The sequence below is a fragment of the Schistocerca americana genome, chromosome 5, assembly GCF_021461395.2.
Source record: "Schistocerca americana isolate TAMUIC-IGC-003095 chromosome 5, iqSchAmer2.1, whole genome shotgun sequence".
Classification (NCBI taxonomy): domain Eukaryota; kingdom Metazoa; phylum Arthropoda; class Insecta; order Orthoptera; family Acrididae; genus Schistocerca; species Schistocerca americana.
In genome coordinates, this window is record NC_060123.1 from 246578816 (window position 1) to 246594713 (window position 15898).

General features: G+C 41.4%; 1 protein-coding gene across 3 annotated transcripts in view; it reads left to right on the forward strand.

The window, feature by feature from the left end:
* Positions 1-15898, forward strand: part of LOC124615731 (trafficking protein particle complex subunit 8) — a 283551-nt gene that overhangs the window by 167959 nt on the left and 99694 nt on the right. For all 3 annotated transcript variants that reach the window (XM_047143805.1, XM_047143803.1, XM_047143806.1), the window contains one exon: positions 4189-4443. In XM_047143805.1, coding sequence (XP_046999761.1) covers positions 4189-4443 — 255 coding nt within the window. The remainder of the gene's footprint in view (positions 1-4188; positions 4444-15898) is intronic.

Here is a 15898-nt window from a genome sequence, read left to right on the forward strand (position 1 = left end):
CCTCTTACGCCGGCTCAACTCCATCCACCATCGGGGGATACGTCTTGCGACCGGAGCCTTCTACACTAGTCCTGTCGAGAGTCTTTATGCTGAAGCTGCCGAGTTACCATTGACCTACCGGAGCGACATACTGCTGTGTCGGTATGCCTGCCGGCTGTTGTCTATGCCCGACCACCCCTCTTACGAGTCCTTCTTCGCCGATTCTCTCGACCGTCAGTACGGGTTGTATGTGTCTGCCCTGCTGCCCCCCAGAGTCCGCTTCCGTCGCCTGCTTCGACAATTGGATTTTGCCCTCCCTACCACCTTCAGAGAGGGTGAGAGCCCGACACCACCTTGGCTCCAGACTCCGGTTCCTATTTATCTCGACCTCAGCTCACTCCCGAAGGAGGGTACTCCGGCTGCGGTGCATTGCTCACGGTTTGTCGAACTTCGTGCTCGACTTGCCGGTCACACCTTTATTTACACCGATGGCTCCAAAACTGACGATGGTGTCGGCTGTGCCTTTGTCATCGGGGCCGCCACCTTTAAATACCGGCTCCTCGACCAATGTTCCAGCTTTACGGCCGAGCTTTTTGCTCTCCATCTGGCCGTTCAGTATGCCCGCCGCCACCGCCATTCATCGTATGTACTCTGCTCTGACTCACTCAGTGCTCTTCAGAGCCTTGGAGTTCCCTCTCCGGTCCATCCCTTGATTCAACGGATACAGCAGTCCCTCCATTCTTTCGCTAATAATGGTGGTTCTGTCAGCTTTCTGTGGGTTCCCGGCCATGTAGGAGTGCCTGGGAATGAGACTGCGGATGCTGCAGCCAAGGCTGCAGTCCTCCTGCCTCGGCCAGCCTCCCATTGTGTCCCGTCATCTGACGTTCGTGGGGCTGTATGTAAGAGGCTTGTGTCGTTGTGGTGGGATGCTTGGTCATCCCTCCAAGGAAACAAGCTCCGGGCAGTAAAACCGCTCCCAACTGCTTGGACAACATCCTCCCGACCATCTCGGCGCGAGGAGGTCCTTCTGACCAGGTTGCGGATTGGGCATTGCCGGTTTAGCCACCGCTACCTGCTCTCCGGTGATCCAGCCCCGCAGTGCCCTTGTGGTCAGGCATTAACAGTGCGCCATGTTTTATTGTCGTGTCCCCGTTTTAGTCAATTTCGTGTTATCCTGTCCCTGCCATCTACTTTACCGGATGTTTTAGCTGATGACGCTCGAGCAGCTGCTCGTATTCTGCGTTTTATAACTTTAACTGGCTTGTCCAAAGACATTTAACCTTTTTACTTATTTTATCTGCATCTTTGTCAGGTACTTCTGGTGTCCCCCCATCCCCTTGAGTTTTAGCAGATTCTATTTGCTCTAACACCAGTGTCTGGGCGCTAATGACCTCAGCAGTTGAGCGTCCTTAAACCGTACCAAAAAAAAAAAAAATCTCTCTAGGTATGTCACAATAATTATGCAATTTATCAATTTATATATTTTTCCCAGTGACATAACCTGTCACTGTTAAACCAGTGTTAAATTCTGATTTACCATGTATTTCTTAAAAGTTCCACACTAATTGACTTCCTTGTGCTTTCTGTGCTAATTTAGAGTAGATTCCACTTGGAAAAGATATGAATTGATAGCCAAAGATAAGATTTCAATCCATTTATCTCTCACATAGTTACTGTTAAAGAAATACCTCATTTAACTCTGTTAGTCACAAGTAATACTTACAAATACAGAAAAGGGCATTCATTGCTCATCATGTCTATGAACAGAAGAGATGGTTATTCTGAAACAAACCAGGGCTTGAAGCACTTGAGCAAATAGTCAAGTTCTAGCACCGATTATCATTTTTTGATAATGTGTCTTCACCACGTAATTTAGTAATAGAGCCAAGGAAATTAATCATTTCTTCATCACAGGTTGCACAAAATTGCCAAGATCATGATTCTGTAGCAAATATGGGAAGAGTAACAAGCTGCTAAGATTCATAATGCCCATTTTTAACAAAGCACTTGTGACATTGTTGTTGCTGAGATATGTAATGGCGTTAGTCATTTAACAAATTTATAACTCTATGGTATGTAAATTTACAAATCACCAACTTTTCAAAACTTATTGTTGTTGCGGTAGTCAATCCAGAGACTTGTTTGGTGCAGCTGTCCATGCTACTCTATCCTGTGCAAGCCCCATCGTCTCTGAATAACTACTGCAACCTACATCTTTCTGAATCTGCTTACTGTATTCAGCTCTTGATCTCCCTCTATGATTTTTACCCTCCATGCTTCCCTCCAATACTAAACTGGAGAGCCCTTGATGCCTCAGAACGTGTCCTACCAATGGATCCCTTTTTCTTGTCAAGTTGTGCCACAAATTTCTCTTCTCCCCAATTCTTTTAACTACCTCCTCATTAGTTACATGATCTACCCATCTAATCCTCAACATTCTTCTGTAGCACCACATTTCGAAAGCTTCTATTCTTTTCTTATCTGTATTGTTTATAGTCCAAGTTTCACTTCCATACATGGCGACACTCCATACAAATACTTTCAGAAAAGGCATCCTGACACTTAAATCCATATTCGATTGATGTTAACAAATTTCTATTCTTCATAAATGCTTTCCTTGCCACTGCCAGTCTACATTTTATGTCCCCTCTTTTGACCATCAACAGTTATTTTACTTCCCAAATTGCAGAACCCATTTACTACTTTAAGTGTTTCATTTGCTAATCTAATTCGCTCAGCATAACATGATTTAATTTGACTGCATCCTCATTTTTCTTTTGTTGATGGTCATCTTATATCCTCCTTCAAGACTCTGTCCATTCCGTTCAGCTGCTCTTCCAGATCCTTTGCTGTCTCTGACAGAATTACAATGTCATTATTACAATTCATCTTTTTGATGAATAAAACCTTAAGAATTGAAGTCCTATTACAATTCTTTAATGTTTTATTCATAAAAAGATGAATAGGATATTTACATTACACTGCAAGAGGTATTGACATTTCATCTGACTGGGTATGGTGGTGTATTCCATATTTGGAATACTGCTTTTCCTGATACATTCATTGATCTTGCCAGTCAATGTAATAAGTTTGCTATTGACAAACTCAATAGCCCTTTATTTGTTAAAACCAAATTTATTTGGCATGATAGGTTGTGAGCCCCTCAAGAGGTATTATTCATCCACGTATTTGCAAGTTCTTTCAATTGGATGCCAGTTCAGTGACTTGTGGGCCCTTAACCTGCCCTAGTAATCCTACCAAGGAGAGTAACCCTACAGTTTAACACGGAATCAATCCAGTTGTCGTTCCTGGCATTTCTTCATGTCATTGAGAGGTGAAGGGTAGCACAAAGCAAGATGGAAAAATTCCAGTGTCTGACCAGGATTTTTGATCCTGTGACATTACGGGTCTTCAGGCTCGCACTTTACCACTAGACCACCAAGCCTGGTCTTTCATTCAATGAGTATGTGAGAGAGATCTTGAAAGACAGAAATAGTCCCTCTCTTTCTCAGCATTTCAGACTCATGTTACGTATAACTCAAACTAATAAAAATATATCTAAAAACACAGATGATGTGACTTACCAAACGAAAGTGCTGGCAGGTCGATAGACACACAAACATACACATGAAATTCAAGCTTTCGCGACAAACTGTTGCCTCATCAGGAAAGAGCGAAGGAGAGGGAAAGATGAAAGGATGTGGGTTTTAAGGGAGAGGGTAAGGAGTCATTCCACTCCTGGGAGCAGAAAGACTTACCTTAGGGGGAAAGAAGGGGTATACACTCGCACACACACACATCCATCCGCACATACACAGACACAAGCAGACCTAAGGTAAGTCTTTCTGCTCCCGGAATTGGAATGACTCCTTACCCTCTCCCTTAAAACCCACATCCTTTCGTCTTTCCCTCTCCTTCCCTCTTTCCTGATGAGGCAACAGTTTGTTGTGAAAGCTTGAATTTCATGTGTATGTTTGTGTGTCTATCGACCTGCCAGCACTTTCATTCGGTAAGTCACATCATCTGTGTTTTTAGATATATTTTTCCCACTTGGAATGTTTCCCTCTATTATATTCATATCATTAATTCAAACTAATAAAAAGTTGCATTTGAAATCAGTTTCATTTATGTGAATGAAGAAATTAACCCACTTGGCAGTTTTGATTGCAGGGTTTTGTGTACTGATTGAGTCTCTCTTTTCTGTTTCAGGTGATACTCAGTGTTATACCCAAGTGTGTTGGGGAATTGAACATTACTGGTGTTGCTTACCATTTAACAAATACAGCAATACAACAATTACCTGAACAAACAACTAACAATGCTCCTAGTATTATAACTATACCAGGAAAGCAAGTCTTCCGTGTAAGGTGCCCTCGTGCAAAAATAACAAAAGACAAAGGAAGTCAAGAAGTAAATGACAAAAGACTGGAAATAAATGTTGTAACATCGGCACCTTGTCTTCAGGTAAGTCTGTAACTGTTGAAATGTTATAGTTTAACACAAGCCATGGACATTCATTACACTTTATTCTGTGAGCTCATAGAAGTTCTCACCTTAATTAATGTTTAGAAATGAAGTAGTAAGATGCAGTTGTATAACAGACTACATGTAAATTTAGTGAACCATGAGTACCATTTTAACTGACACTAAATGTACGTAGAAATTAGGAGAGGTTAGCACTCGGCATTTTTCAGAATTGTGGGAATTATTCTCCGACTCCTCTGGTAGTCTTCACTTTTCATGAAACTATCTTGAATATCAGTAACTATCCCTTGCATGGCTCCATTGTAATGTTAGTACTGTAATGAGAGATTCCTTTCATATTTTATGTGGTGTTCCAGGGGCCCCATTCTATCATTCTTGACCCTCTCGTCCATTCAGATGGCAGATTTTTGACAAGGCACCTATTTTTATCAACCCTTCATTTTTGTGGATCTGTCATGGCTTGACATCCCTGTATTCTTACCCAACTGGCCATTTTTCTCCTCCATTTTCCCTGCAATTTTACCTCCTAAGTCATAACCACCGTTTATACCACCTAAACTGTTATACCATAAGTGAGTATGATAACATCTTCTTGCTGTAAACAGTGAGACTTAGATGACTTAATATAGACATGTTTGTGGCATATCCCAGAAAATACTTTAAAACTTTTTAGTGCAGTAAGATAACTAATCCCCTCACAGACCATGGACCTTGATGTGGTGGGGTTGCTTGCACACCTCAGTCATACAGATAGGAGTACCATAGATGCAAGTACCAACATGCTTGATGGCTGACTGATATGGCCTAGTAACGTTACTCGTTATTGCCTTGGTATCATGGTACTGTGAAAGCTGAAAACAAGGGGAAACTACAACCTTTTAATTTCCTGGGGGCTTGTAGCTCTGCTGTAAGGTTAAATGATGGTGGCATCCTGATGGATAAAACATTCCAGAGGTAAAATTGACTCCCATTGGGAAGTATGGACAGGGACTCTTCAGGAATATATTGTCTTCAGGAAAGGCAAATCTGCACAGGGTCAGAGCGGCTCCTGGCCAAGATTGTCAGGGATATGGCCAACTGAAAGGAGTTTTCACAATGAAAGAAGTAAACTTCAGTTCCCTATATTCTTTTATACAGAATACATATGGGCACACCCAAGTCAGTCTGTGAGGCCTTCAGCCAGTCAAGATGGTCATAACAAGCTGTTACGTTTGGCAGAAGGAAGTGTGAGAAATAAGGGAAGACAAGCTAGTTCACAACATTGTCAGGTGAAAGGAGACACGACAAAGTGTGTTCTGTCTAAATATAACGCTCCAGATGATGCTCAGCAGCCAACATTTGGTTTCTTTCACTCGATTCCTCTCATAGCAGTGCATAGTAGCTTGTTTGTCAGCACATTCCACAGGAACAAACAACCTTTGCTGAAACAATGATCCTACTCAGCATATAGGCCACAATGGACTGTACTTGTACATCACAGATGAAAATTTAAGTGGAAAAATTTGAAATAAAAATCTAAATTTATAATATCCCTAGGTCGACTAGGTGATCTGTTGCACAAATCTGACATTCTACAGGTTTAATCACAGACTGTTGTAATCTTAGTGTAAGTAGGTTAGAGATTTTATAAAAGAGAAATGATGAGTAGGTTAAAATTGGACACAGTGGGAATTACTGAAGTGCAGTAGCAGGAAGAACATGATGTCTCCACAAGTTAGTTAAAGCTTATGAATACAAAATCAAATAGGGGTTATGTGGAGTAGAACTAATAATGAGTATGAAAATAAGAGTACAGGTGAGGTATTATGAACAGCATAATGAACACATTATAGGTGCCACAATAGACACAAAGCAAGTACCCAGCAGCCCACCACAGTAGTATAAGTATGTCGGCGTAGTAGCTCTGCTGATGAATGAAGTAATGTATGATCAGAGAAAAGAAATCATTCAAATTATAAGTGGAGACAAAAATTTAATTATAATGATTGACTGAGATTTGATAGTAGGAAAAGGAAGAGTAGGAAAAATACTAGGAGAACGTGGACTGAGAGAAAAAAATGAAAAGGGAAACTATGTGGTAAAATTTAACAAAGAGCACAGTTTAATCATTGCAAATACTTGATTGATGAAATTTATATATGTCAAACAATGGAAACTCCAGATAGAAATATTAACAATGTGGGAAAAGGCAGATTGCTACTTCCCGTAAAAAAGACACGTTAAATTGCAGAGAGGCACAATTCACTCACTGAAACATCAGGTGGGATGCAAGCAGCAATCTGGAGGGGGTGGGGAAGGGAGGGGAAGTGTAAGGGATAGTGGTGTATGAGTTGAGGGAGATACAAATATTGTCTGGTGGAGTGTGCAGGGACTAGAGTGCCAACAGGCGCAGCATCAGAAAGTTATAGGGTGGGGAGGTAGGGGGAAAAAAAGAGGAGTAGTGAAAGACAGGCGGCTGTGTTGGCAGAGGGCTGCCAATAAACAGGGTGGCAGAGGAGAATGGGAGGAGATGATAATACAGAGGGGTGGAAACTGTTGGGTGGAGGGTGTGCGGACAGTATGTTACCATAGGTTGAGGCCAGGATAGTTAGAGGTACGGAGAATGCGTTGTAACTATAACTCCCATCTGTGCAGTTCAGAAAAGCTGGTGGTGGAGGGAAGGGTCCAAATGGCTCAGGTAGTGAAGCAGCCATTGAAATCAAGTGTGTTATGTTCAGCTGCATGTTGTGCCACAGGGTCGTCTACTTTGCTCTTGGCCACAGTTTGGCGGTGTCTGTTCATCCTGGCGGACAGCTGGTTGATAGACATACCAATATAAAAAGCTATGCAATGATTGCAGCAGAGCTGGCAAATGACATAGCTGCTTTCACAGGCAACCCGTTCCCTGATAGGGTAGGATAAACCTGCGACAGAACTGGAATAGGAAGTGCTGCATGGGTGGATTGGACAGGTTTTGAACCTGGGTCTCCTGAGTCTTCTACAGGAATACAATGCTTGTGGCAAGGGGTTGGAACAGGGAGCAGCATAGGGATGGACTGGGATGTTGTGGAGGTTAGGTGGGCAAAGGAACACCACTTTAGGAGGGGTGGGAAGTATCTCAGGTAGGATGTCCCTCTTTTCAGGGTGTGATGATAGGTAATCAAAGCTCTGGCGAAGCATGTGGTTCAGTTGCTCCAGTCTGGGGTAGTACTGGGTGATGAAGGCGACACTCTTTTGTGGCTGATTTTTGTGGGTGGTGGAAGTATTTGGGGTGTGAGGGGGAAATGACACAAGAGATCTGTTTGCTGACTAGGTATGGGAGATAGTGCCTGTATCTGAAGGCCTGGGCGAGACCGTCAGTATACTGAGCGAGGGAGTTTTTGTCACTGCAGATACACTGTCCCGGCTGGCCATGCTGTATGTGAGGGATTTTTTGGTGTGAAAGGGATGACAGCTGGTAAAATGCAGGTTCTGTAGGTGGTTGGTGAGTTTAATGTGGACAGAGGTGCAGATGGAGCCATCAGAGAGGAGGATGTCAACATCTTGGAAGGTGGCATGCTGGGTTGAGGAGGACCATGTGAAGCGGATGGGAGAGATGATGTTGAGGTTAGTCCCTGCACACTCCACCAGATAGCGTTTGCCTCTTTCCCAAGGTGTAAGTGGCTATCCCTTCCCCTTCCCTGCTCCTTCAGACTGCTGCTTGCATTGCACATTATACTTGCACTCCGGCCTGAGATGCTTGAATTGGCAGGTGCAGGCACTTCTATGTGTGTGTTTTATTGAAGAAGACTGTGGCTGAAAGCTTTGTGAAAGAGACTGAGTCTCTTTACGTTATGTAATGGTAAGATAGAGATTTTGAAACCAGTTTTCAAGATGCAAAATAGTGCTGGGGCAGATGTAAATTCTTACAATAATTTGCTGGCTGTGGACCACAGATTAAAACTGAAGAAACTGCAGAATGCTTGGTAATTAAGATTATGGGGACTGGATAAATTGAAAGAATCACTTAGTTGGCAGAGTTCCACAGAGAGCGCTAAGGAATGAGTGAATGGAACGAAAGATCAGAATACATAAAAGACACAAATCTTATGCCCAGGTGCAGTGGTGCACCATCCTATTGGAGAATGCTTTCAGTTGATAGTCATCTAACTGAGGTGATAGATACAGCTTCAACATATTGTACCATTGGCTCTCATCGGTAAATAATGCACCCTTACCAATACAGCAAGCATTTCCTAAGAACCATATCTACTGGCTACGTTTATTTGCTGTTACACTTGTAAAAGTTGATTCATCACAATATCTTTTTTCCTTAAGAGATGTATATCCATCCATATACGAGGAAGAATGCCACTGATTTAATTTATTGTATAATTGCATTTCCTATAAAAATAGCTGAAGAACATGTTTAACACATTGGACAGTTTTAGTAGGGATTTTTACAAGGACAAGGAGAAAATATTTGGGCTGGCATAGAACTGTGCTGATATCAGTAAAATTTGCCTTTTCTGTGATGCTTCATTTTGATTATTAATGACAATAAGATGTCAGTTTAATTTTCAGTATGGCTTTGTTTGTACATCTTTCCCATAATTCCCTGTTGTGTTTTATTAACATTTGTTTTGACCATCAGTAAGACAGCTGGTTAAAGTTTATATGAAGTCTTCTCCACTTTATATAGATTAAGAAATGAGCAGCAGCAACAAATCTGGCCATACTTCTGTTTAAAATGGTATATATAAAGGATGTCCCAAAACTGCTACCACGAAAGAAAACATCTAGAAATTACAAAACATGGTATTTGATGATTGGCAATTACGGGTTCATTTAATAGGTGATGCCATAAGCATATCACTAGAAAGAATATTGTACATTTTATAGTAAAATTAACCACGAGAGAATCCTGTAGGCAACTGAAACATCATTTATTGTATACTGATCAAAAGCATTCTCGAAGGAAACACCACCACAGGCCAGCAAAAAATGTTTTTTGAAGAACTTTTTTTACTTTGATTGCAGATCTGTATCGATTTTTATGAGCTGGGTCCAAATATAGCTTTAGTTTTTTTGTATCACCCACAGTTTTCAAGCAATGTGCTTCTTACTATATAGTATAAAAATCCTATGCTATACATTAAACGGGGAAATTAATGAAACGCTTTGTTACAACATAAGCATGGTTTGTATTTACAGTAAGCTACTTAAAACAGTGATATGTGTTAACAGAGGTTTCACTTGTCAGCTGGAATTGGTTTGTATTTTCTTTCTCTTTTTTCTTTGAAGCTTCTCGTGTAGCTTTTTCTATGGTGCATCTCTTGCGGAACTTCTCGGTGAAGTGAGCATCAGTAGTCCCCCGTCATGTTGGTGTTCCAGCGGCCTTGGTAGCGTTTTTCCATCACTTTCAAATCTGCTGAAAATGCTCTCCTTGCTCCTCACTAACATCCCTCATATTGTCCAGGAAGTAATCAAGGTGACTGTTCAAAATGTGAACTTTCAGGCTCATTAAACATCCTAAAGTGTTAAACTTCTTTAACATTGTAGCTATAATAGAAACATATTCTGGATCTTTTTCGTGTCCTAAGAACTTTGTAACAACTTGCTTGAATCATACCCACGCTTCTTTCTCATTTAAGGTCATTGTGAATTTAAAAGTAACATCAGAAATCAATTGTCTAATGTCGGGTCTGACAAAGACACCTTCTTTTAGTTTAGCTTCTGAAAGGTGTGGAAACTTTTGGCAGAAATACTTAAAACATGGTCCATCTTTAAGCAAAGCCTCTACAAACTGTTTCATTAGGCCTAACTTTATATGTAGAGGTGGTAGGAGTATGTTTTTTGGATCTACAAGGTTTTTGTGTAGAATGTTCATCTCACCAGGTTTTAAAGACTTTCTGCACCAATGTTGATCTCTAGCCCTACCGTCCCATTCACGCAAGAAACACGGAAATTTGGTAAAGCCACCTTGCTGACAAAGGAGCATGCATGTTACTTTTAGAGTGCCACATATCATCCAACCATGAACAGAGTAGCCTAGTTTATTTAGCACTATTTCTAGGTTTTCGGAGCTTTCTTTCATATGTACAGAATGTCAAACAGGTATAGATGCATACGTGCTACCATTTCATCTACATCTACATGGCTACCCTGCAATTCACACTTAAGTGCCTAGCGGAGGGTTCATTGAACCATTTTCATTCTACTTCTCTACCATTCCACTCTTGAATGGTGTGTGGGAAAAAGTAACACCTAAATCTATCCATTCAATCTCTGATTTCTCTTATTTTATTATTATGATCATTTCTCCGTACATAGATGGGTGTCAACAAAATATTTACGCATTAGGAAGAGAAAGTTGGTGATTGAAATTTCGTAAATAGATCTCACTGCAAAGAAAACCACCTTTGTTTCAGTGACTGCCACCCCAACTCGTGTATTATATCAGTGACACTCTCACCCCTATTGTGCGATAACACAAAACGGGCTGCCCTTCTTTGCACTTTTTTGATGTCCTCCATCAATCCTACCTGGTAAGGATACCATACCGCGCAGCAGTATTCCAGCAGAGGACGGGCAAGTGTAATGTAGGCTGTCTCTTTAGTGGGTTTGTCGCATCTTCTAAGTGTTCTGCCAACAAAGCACAGTCTTTGTTTTGCCTTCCCCCCTTCACACCATACAGAAATTCTCTCTATATCATTTTGTAATTGGAAGTGATGGTCTGATGATTTTACTAGATGGTAAATTACAGTGTCATCTGCTAAAATTGTGTAATAAAACTAGTTTTGAATGAATCAGTAAACAGCCTCCAGTCTTCCTACCAAACTCATTCATCAGACTGGGAATGTCTGAGCAGTACACTAAATCACCTTCTTGTTGAAAAAGCCTGGAAAATTGCTGCTCTCTCTCTTGCTATATATGTATATGCTGGTTCCAGCTGCCAATAAGTTCTTCTCTTTTAATCTAGAGCCAAGCAATTCAGCTTTTTCTTTCGTTAAGCCCAGATTCAAAACCAGATCTTTAAGCTTGGTCTGATTAAACAATTTGGGCTCTAGACTTTCTGTATTACAGTGGAAATCATCATGTTCTGGTTCATGTAACTCAGATTGTACATCAGAAAATACTTCTGTTGGAATAGAATTTAAATCGTCTGGTGGTTCAGGAACCGGCAAATGTACACTGGTCGGATGGTGGACAGAAGGTTATGCTAGCTTATTACTTTCTTGTTTTTTGAATTATGATCAGTAATATCAACACTGCAAAAGTAGCAATCATCGGAATGATTTCTTGGCTCGTTCCATATCATAGTAATAGCAAATCTGAAGGCTTTTTTTTTCTCCTTTTTGGACCATTTTCTCAGATCTTCAACACACACACACACACACACACACACACACACACACACACACCATATGTTATGCAATGCCCAAGATTTATCTTGATCACCAAGTTTAGATCCAAAGTGTGATAGATAAACTTTTTTCACAAAGTCTGTAATGTTTCTTTGGTGTTTTTAATCACAAATCCACCATAAATATAAAAAGAACTCTTAGGCAGAGTTTTTACAACCACAATTAGATATTGTACTGAGCATATGTACAGGAAACTGGAAAGTGAGGTTAGGTTGACAGTAAACATAACACCATTGGTTTACACAAAACTAGAATCGACCTGTTTTTGACAGCAAATGTTTTTCAGCAGTGCTACCAACATCATCTACATTTATTACGCCTCTTTTTTAAATTATTTTAACTGTATAAAAGCTGTTAAATTCTTTAAAAAATCGCCTAATTTAATAAATTTAACTGTAAAATGTGAAGAAATGGTGGGTGATACAGTTTTTTTAAGTATCATATTTGTATTTACCACCCTAAAAAACAAAAGAATAAGATAATTTTCAGCAAAAAAGTTTTTGCATCGTTGGCCAGTGTAATAATCAAAGCAGTGACTGAAAGTTGGAGGCCATACAACACAAAAAGCAAAATTTCTTTCGGTTGCCAGAAAGATTTTGGCATGTCTTAGCTGTTATACAGAAGATATTCACATTGATTACCTCGCAAAGACTAAACAGGTATTGATCCAAGTCTGCAGGAAAAATTGAAATGAAACATTTGTGTGTGGAGAAAAAGAATCTATCTTCAAGGTTAGGCAGAATCTCCTCAGTGGAAAGCCATTGGACAAATTTTACGGCCGTGAAAAGGGATTTGTTGAGAAATTAGTATATTTTAATTGCCTAAAAATGAAATTCCATTGCAAGACTGAGAAAATTTCACCGTTCCTTTCAGTTCTTGTGAGATTCACTGATACGCAGAGGTAAATGCTTAAACATTAGTAAAACACGTTTGACATTGTCATCACTTCCTGCAGGCTGGCCAGCTTGGTGCGTCATACCAAACTACATGTATCTGTGAGACTGTCATACCTTATTTCTATTGAGAACTGAAAGATTGGTTCTTTTATGTATTGTATAGTCTTCTGACATTTCTCTGTGCTTGTGTTTCTGAACTGGCACAATGTACCTTTTCAGATGTATCATTTTTTACTGTGCTGATGTCATAATCAGTTTCACTTGTTTGACATAAATATTCACAATAGAAAGCTGTTCCAGTTGGTGCATCACATGGACCACTGTTCATTCTTCTTAATGTATGGTTAATAATGTTACTATGTTTTGGCATTGAAATACATCTCCCTATACATTTGCGTGACTATCTGCCACCCATATTTACATCTCAATGATTTCGTCCATAGTCCCTCCAGAAATAATTACATGTTTAGGTCTCTGACCTATAATGTGTGTGTAATATAAGTAAACTTGTCAGATAACAGATCAAAGTAGGAAAGGAAGACAAGAATGGACAAACTATGTAGATGATGCCAGCTTTTATTAAAGAGAGAAATTCTCAGTTTTTCATTTAACAATTGGACAATTTTTTCAGTAGTAGCAGAAAGCACTAGTTCTTCTACAGATTAGGTTTAGAAGATTTCGATAGAGTGCAGCGTTTAATAAAAGCATCTGATTTGTAAATACTTGTTACAAATGTATTGAACCCTTGTCTCTTGAGTTTTTGTGAGGCATGTGGATCAAGTCGTGTGAAGGGAATCAAATCTCCATCTGGTTACCCTATTACAAGTTTTCTAGTATTTCTCTAGATAACGGAAACAAATACTGCGCCAGTTCCTTTACCTACATCTATACTTAACAAGCTACCTTATGTGTGTCAGAAGGTATATAGTCCTTCAGTATCATGTTAATCCTTCAAATTCCATTTCTGGATGGTATGCTGTCCATACTTCTCTATATTAGCCCAAATTTCTCTAATTTTACTATTATAGTATTTACTCCCATATACAGCTGCATAATCATAATTGTTTTTGACTCATTTAGAATGCGTGTTTATTTTGAAAGAAGCCTCTGATGAGACATTTTTGAGCAATTTAATGCTGGCTTCATGTTAGTAAGATAATATTTGACTAACCACACAGCTCTTCTGTATTTTATTGTTTTTCGTTAATCTTGGTAAGGATGTCTCACTGTCAGATAATATTGAAGAACTGATAAGAGTGTTTTAAGTGTGATGATGGAAAGTCATGGATAGAATATAAATAATTGACCATTAGTTGAGGTGTTAAGCACTTGATAGGCATGTAACTGAAAATGTTGTTAAGACTTTGGATGATGTCAAACAGAGCTATTTTTATGCAGACTACACACACACACACACACACACACACACACACACGCACACACACACAACCAGCATGGCTATATTATCCCGGCTGATTATATTGTACTAGTGCGGCAGTTGGACTGCCAAGTGAATATGAGCACAACAGACTCTTGACCTATTGACTCCCTCTCCAGATTTTACACGATACTTCCTAAAACTATTTCCTCTGTGGGTCCGGGGTAAGAATAGGCCCGAGGTACTCCTGCCTGTCGTAAGAGGCGACTAAAGGATTTCAACCATTTTGGCCTTCAATGGGATGGTCCCCATTGGGGTTTGACCTCCATTTTTAAAAATTCTACAGAAGTACAAGCCTTTTGGGGAAAGACACCTTATGTGGTGTATCACCGGTCCTCATTGCACTAAGACCTTGGCACTCATCATCGTAAAGGCGTCGTAACTGCACCCACTGTTCATCAGTTTGGGCCTAAACACCTGATGGGTTGCACAAGTTACGCCCATAGTGCGTCCCCATCTGCACATACAATCATGATGGGCTTTCCATGGCACAGTAGCCAGCCCGTTGTGGTGGGGTCGTCATGTACCCTCTAGGTTGTAGCCCCCTGACAACACAGGGATCGTACTGCCGATACCTGAGCTGCACGCTCCCCACGTAAGCCAAGGAGTAGATGCCCGTGTACCTGGGGCATCAAGACTCCCAGCAACGGTCATCCTGCCAGGTGGCCCTTGCTGAGGCTGGGTGGCGCCCTTGGGGAGAGCCCCTGGTCGGAGTGGGTGGTATCGGGGCAGACGTTTCACAGATGAAACGTCAACATGCATCAAGTCGCTCTGCGGCCGCGTCTTCTAAGAGGAAAGGTTCTGTCTCTGTCTCTGGTTCTGGTACTTCTGCCTTTCCCCCCTTGGCCACTCCCTGGCAGGAAGGACAGGCCCGCCGGCTTGGGGCGAAATACTTCCCCCGCTATTTAGTCTGTTCTCGGACGGGGGGACGTTCGCCACCTCCAAGCCCATGTTCTTTGTACAGCATATTGAGGATATCTTTGGAGAAATCGAGGCTCTTAGGAAAATGCGTTTGGGGTCCATTCTCATAAAGACCACCTCCACTACACAGTCGGCAGCGCTCCAGGCATGCGACCGACTAGGGGACATCCCAGTGTCCATTGTCCCACATCTGGCACTCAATAGGTCGCAGGGGATTATTTTCCATCGGGACCTCCTGCTGCAATCTGATGAGGAGCTCAGGGCCAACCTGGAGTGCCGTGGCATGCATTTCGTCCGGCGAGTCCAGTGCGGCCCCAAAGATCGTCGCATTGACACTGGGGCCTTTATCCTCGTCTTCAAGGGGGATGTTCTCCCACAGAAAGTAAAGGTGATGTGCTACCGGTGTGATGTGCGACCTTACGTCCCGCCTCCTATGCGATGCTTTCGATGTTTGCACTTCGGGCACATGTCGTCACGGTGTGAAGCTGAGCCACTTTGTGGCGATTGTGGATGTCCTCTTCGTGAGGGACATACATGCACCCCACCACCCCGGTGCGTCAATTGTTCTGGCCTCCACTCGCCTCGATCTTTCGACTGCCCCGCATGTCGGAAGGAGAAGAAGACACAAGAATTGAAAATCTTGAACCATCTGTCTTATTCTGAGCCCAGGAAGAAATATGACCACCCCCATCCCGTGATGTTGACAACATCTTTTGCTTCGGTCGTGTCCACTCCTTCCGCAGTATCCTCACCCCTATCCTGTCCCCCCTCCACCTCCTCACCCCATCCAGGGT